Consider the following 4,715-nt stretch of genomic DNA (forward strand, 5'->3'; position numbering starts at 1 on the left):
ATCAAGGCGAGCTGGAATCCGAATAGCTCGTGTTGCTCTCTCGCCGTCGTGAATTGTGTCGGTGTCTGTGCGAGGGACTGCGCGAGCGTGATCTGTGCCGCGAGGATGACTTCTTGCTCTTCTTAGATCTGTGCGAGCGAGAGGAACTTGAACTGTCGTAATTGCTGAAACGTTCATGTGAATTTAATAATAGTGCAGTTTTTAAAAAGCGATGTTTTAAAAAAAGAAAACTTACAAGGGGCTATAAATTTAGCAATAAATAGTTTCAACAGAATTCACATTAAAGGTAAAATTTAAGTATAGATAAATAATATAATGTAATTACAATGAATATATATATATATATATATGAAGGGAATAAACAAAATAACATCCAGAAAATAGACTTTTATAAATAAGAGGTTGCTTTATCATTTATTTTTATTACATTCTATCCTTATTGGAAGACATATGCTCGAATAGTGTAGCAACTGCTACAATGCAATGTTATATCATCCTTCTAGCAGAATATCTTCTAATTGCCAAAAGATATTGGAGAAGGAAATCTGTTTCTCATTCATCTGTTTCTGCTCTTGAAAATAAAATGATTCGACGATTAAATTAGGCAATTGCATTGATCAAGAAAGATATTGAAGTTCTCAAAGATAGAGAATAATTTTGGAAAATAGAGTGAGAAATAAATTTCCTTATTTTCTTTCCTTATTATTTATATAAATTTATATAAACAATTGAGAAAAATGACTACTAAGAGAATTTAAAATCGAATGGTAATTTTTTGAACATTATGTGACCTTATTTCAACAAGGATAGAATGTATATTAAAAGCACTAATGGGCCAATTTATATTTATAATAATAATAAAAAAAATAGTATATATTTCTCCTAGATGTTCATATTATCTTATCTATTTCCTGTATCTCTTTAAATAAATATAATAATATTTGAACTTTTATATTGCTTTATTCATATTGCACTCAATGTTACAATTAAATAACTTCAATTACCTTCGATGAGAACTTTTCTTTTTCTTGTGTTTCTTATGTAATTTGTGCTTGTCCGTGCGACTTCCGCTCCGACTCCTGGAACGTTGTCGCGACCTCTTGCCGCTTAGGTCCGCGCTCTTCAATCGATCCATTAAGGAATTACTGCACATTTTGATATCTTGTGAAGATCTGTCTTTATTGTCCTCTAGAGATGGCGATGGCACGGAGTGTACTTCGTCCGAATCATCCTTTCGAAAATTTGGATTCACCGTAGTAGAACCGGTCTTAAGTGCTGGTGTCTGAATGTTGCTGAGAAATATAGCAGCTCTCTTTTTTCTTTCGAGTTGCAATTGTCGTTCTTTAGAAAGTAATTTATCTCGCGCGGCCGCTGCCAGCTTATCCTTGATCCTGTCTTCTTGTGCTTGTTTCTGCCTGATCTCCTTCTGACAATCCTCGAGAATATCATCCGTCAAGTCCACCAATTCTTTGTCATCGCTTTTCAGTTTCTTCTCTAATTTCGGTAGATCTTTGTCTCCAATAGCAATCGAAAAACTGGCATCGGCAGTACTATCTTCAGGCGAATTGGGCTTAGAGTTAATATCCTTTTTGTCGCTCTCCATCTCTTCATCGCTCTCCTCCAATGGTAACGCGTTCCTTTTCTCGATTACCGTGCTCTCCCCATCTTTCGGCTTTTTGATGGAGAACGATACAGTGGTAATCTGTTTCGCAGATCCTGTGCTCTGTTTCATTTTCGGGTCTCCATTCTTTTTCTTTGCTTGTATCATTTTCACTCGCTTCTGAACTTCCTCCATTCGCTGTTGCTTCTTCTGCAGTTCCTCCAGTTTTTTCTGCTTCTCCTCCTGTGGTTCCTGTTTCTGCAATAATTGTTCCTCCGTCAACACTTTCGGATTTATCGCACCCTCATACACAGTCAGTTTGTGCGCGTAGTAACCATGATACTGATGGGATAGTTCCAAGAAATTGAATCGAGGATCTCCTTTGTTCTTCACGATCATTTCAAAATCGCGCCCATTCTTTGCCACATAACTCGCCATCTTGTCTATGATGATCTGAACATCTGCTGGTGGTACAATAAAGGACGGTCGGCTTAATGGTTTTTGTGCAGGTATCCCATATGGTACTAACGGCGTGGGTGTTTCTTTAGGCGATGAGGTTTGCGACGTGACCGTGTCGTTCGGCATAATTGGCATGGAAAGTTGTGAAGGCGATTGCATTTGTCCGTTTGACCCATATATAACTGGACCATGTGAGTACTGCATGGGCGTGGGATAAGAATAACCCTGGAAAAAAAGAAGTGATAATGTAATGAAAAAATAATATTAAAATGTTCATGCAAACTTTGATGTATTCTACTATTAACATGTTGGAATTGTACCTGTGGTGGCATCGTATGATAGTATCCTGTAGATGACATTGACTGCATCGTCGCATCTAATCCTTGTGGTGTTTTGGATGGTGGTGGTTTCCCTGTGATCTTGTTTACAAGCATGGAATATGCGCAATCCGCTGATGGTTTATATTGTATGCTCGGTATACTAGGTGCCTATAAGTGGAAAGAATTCTCTTATAGTAGTTCTGTACATATTTAATCTATTTTAAATTTATTTATATATCCTCTATGGTATCCAATAAAGTACAACTGGAAATATGAATTTATTATATATCTATTATATTTATGAATATAAACTTTAGATAATTTAAAAAGATATGAAAAAATTGTTTCGAAAAGCATATTTTTTTAATATACATATTACAATAAATTGTAATATTTGTAAATATTTGTAAATAGTAAACAATTTTAATAATAATAATGAGTGTTACATACTTGCAAAGAAGCCTATTCTGTAATTCTTAACAACTGAACGTTACAATCACAGAATAGGTCCCTTATATTAATTATATTTAAATTGTTTACTTCATTATTTCTCTATTGATAAGTGATAAAATGATAAAATGATAAACGTATTTGCTGGATTTTTTAGATTAACATCTATACATTGAATGCGCACGGAAAAGGATAAAATTTTTAATTTTAAATAGTGCAATAATGAATAAATAAAAATGTACGAGAATAGGTCCAATGCATACCAGAATCAGTCCTGGAAGCAGAAATATTTAACACATAAATTAGTGTTGCAGAGTATTAATAATTTTCATCCTGTGATCTGTGCGAATTTTAAGATTACCATTCTTAAAAATAATGTGGTCCAGCTAGGGATCTTCATATTTTGAACTACCCGGAACATAAAATTCTTCTACATGAGAGCGTAGAAACCGCTTATGCATTTTTAAGAACAGATTAATGTACAACGTGCAAAGTAACATGTATACCGTGCAAAACGTACCGCTTCGATCTTGGTAAGTGATGATGCGAGACTTGGATGTAGATACGATTCGTCATCTTGGTCAGATTCTTCCTCTGGTTCTTGAAAGAAAGGATAACAATAAGACTCACGCACATCTCAAGATCATCAAAACGGATTACGCATAGGTTACCAATTATAGAGTATTAACAAAAATTTATGGCAATACTTACGGTAAGAAAAAATTAAGTAGAATCAAAGTAGGTGTGGGTAATCAAATCCTGCTTTATGTTGCTTCAATTACTTCAACTCAACTTCAATATAATTACTATAAGACATTGCTTGTTATAGAAAATGATATGCATACCGGATTCTTCTTTCTCAGGTTGTTTTTCAGGATTATATTTTCCACTCTTGATAGCATCGAGGACATATTTGTAATATTGATGAAGCGGCTCGTCTATCGATAGGAACGCGAATTGAGGATTGTTTGCCTGTTTCGTCTTAATGAGGATTTCCAATTGGCTTCCGTGTTGACTTATAAACAGCGCAGTTTTCATTATAATGGCATTCAGTTTCTGTGTTTCCGGCTAAACATTCACAAAGTCAACATATTATTTAATTATATTATTTAATACTCACGAATATAAGAAAATAAATGCAAAGCGATATCTTACTAGGATCATTCCCTCAGGAATTTCCAATTCAGGCGGCGGCACGAATACCTGATCTTCTTCTTGCGAGCCCTCCGATTGTTTCGAACTCTGAGAATCCTCGCCAGAAGCTTTATGACCATTTTCATCTTCATTATAATTATATCCTACTTGATTGTACGAAGATTCGGAATCCAGTGCTTGATGCAACCTTTTTATCTCCTCTTCTGTAATACAAATTTGTGATTAAATTTTTATAACGTCCAAGAAGAAAGAAAGTTAATAAGAAATATAATCAAAATGCTCTTGAAATAAAAGAAATATGTTACCATGATACATGGATTCCTCTGCATCATTGTTGTAGATGGATCGATACCGCTCCTCGTCACAGAGTTGCTCTACTTTCAGTTCTTCCTCGGTAAGTATTGTCCGTTGATCAAAACCACCTGGTGGTGGCTCGTGAATCCGTAAGTCAGCCAGCGCCCCTCGTCCATCGTACCTATACACATACAATACATCTGTTAGAGGAAGAAGATGATATCGTTTTAATAGTTTTCATATACAAGTTGGTCACAGCATCTGGAAATGTTAAGTCAAGAAGTAAGTCCCACCAAAGCGATTTTTCTGAAATAGAACAAAGCTATATAAAGGATGCCTCGAGTAACGTTTCTACCTCTGTTTTTTCGAAATATCAACTACAATAATGTCATACTACAATAATGTGGACAAATATTTTATACATATATATATATATA

General features: G+C 35.0%; 1 protein-coding gene across 1 annotated transcript in view; it reads right to left on the reverse strand.

Annotated features, from left to right (window-relative positions):
- Position 1: 1 nt before the first annotated feature.
- The window catches only part of LOC108684540 (splicing factor, suppressor of white-apricot homolog), a 5,910-nt gene continuing 1,196 nt past the window's right edge, over positions 2-4,715 (reverse strand). The window contains exons 2-8 of the mRNA XM_018188915.1: positions 4,290-4,459; positions 3,985-4,187; positions 3,675-3,897; positions 3,350-3,429; positions 2,380-2,547; positions 1,005-2,284; positions 2-164 (exon numbers count right to left, since the gene is read on the reverse strand). Of these exons, the coding sequence (XP_018044404.1) occupies positions 2-164; positions 1,005-2,284; positions 2,380-2,547; positions 3,350-3,429; positions 3,675-3,897; positions 3,985-4,187; positions 4,290-4,459 (2,287 nt within the window). The remainder of the gene's footprint in view (positions 165-1,004; positions 2,285-2,379; positions 2,548-3,349; positions 3,430-3,674; positions 3,898-3,984; positions 4,188-4,289; positions 4,460-4,715) is intronic.

The sequence above is a fragment of the Atta colombica genome, unplaced genomic scaffold (assembly GCF_001594045.1).
Source record: "Atta colombica isolate Treedump-2 unplaced genomic scaffold, Acol1.0 scaffold135, whole genome shotgun sequence".
NCBI lineage: Eukaryota > Metazoa > Arthropoda > Insecta > Hymenoptera > Formicidae > Atta > Atta colombica.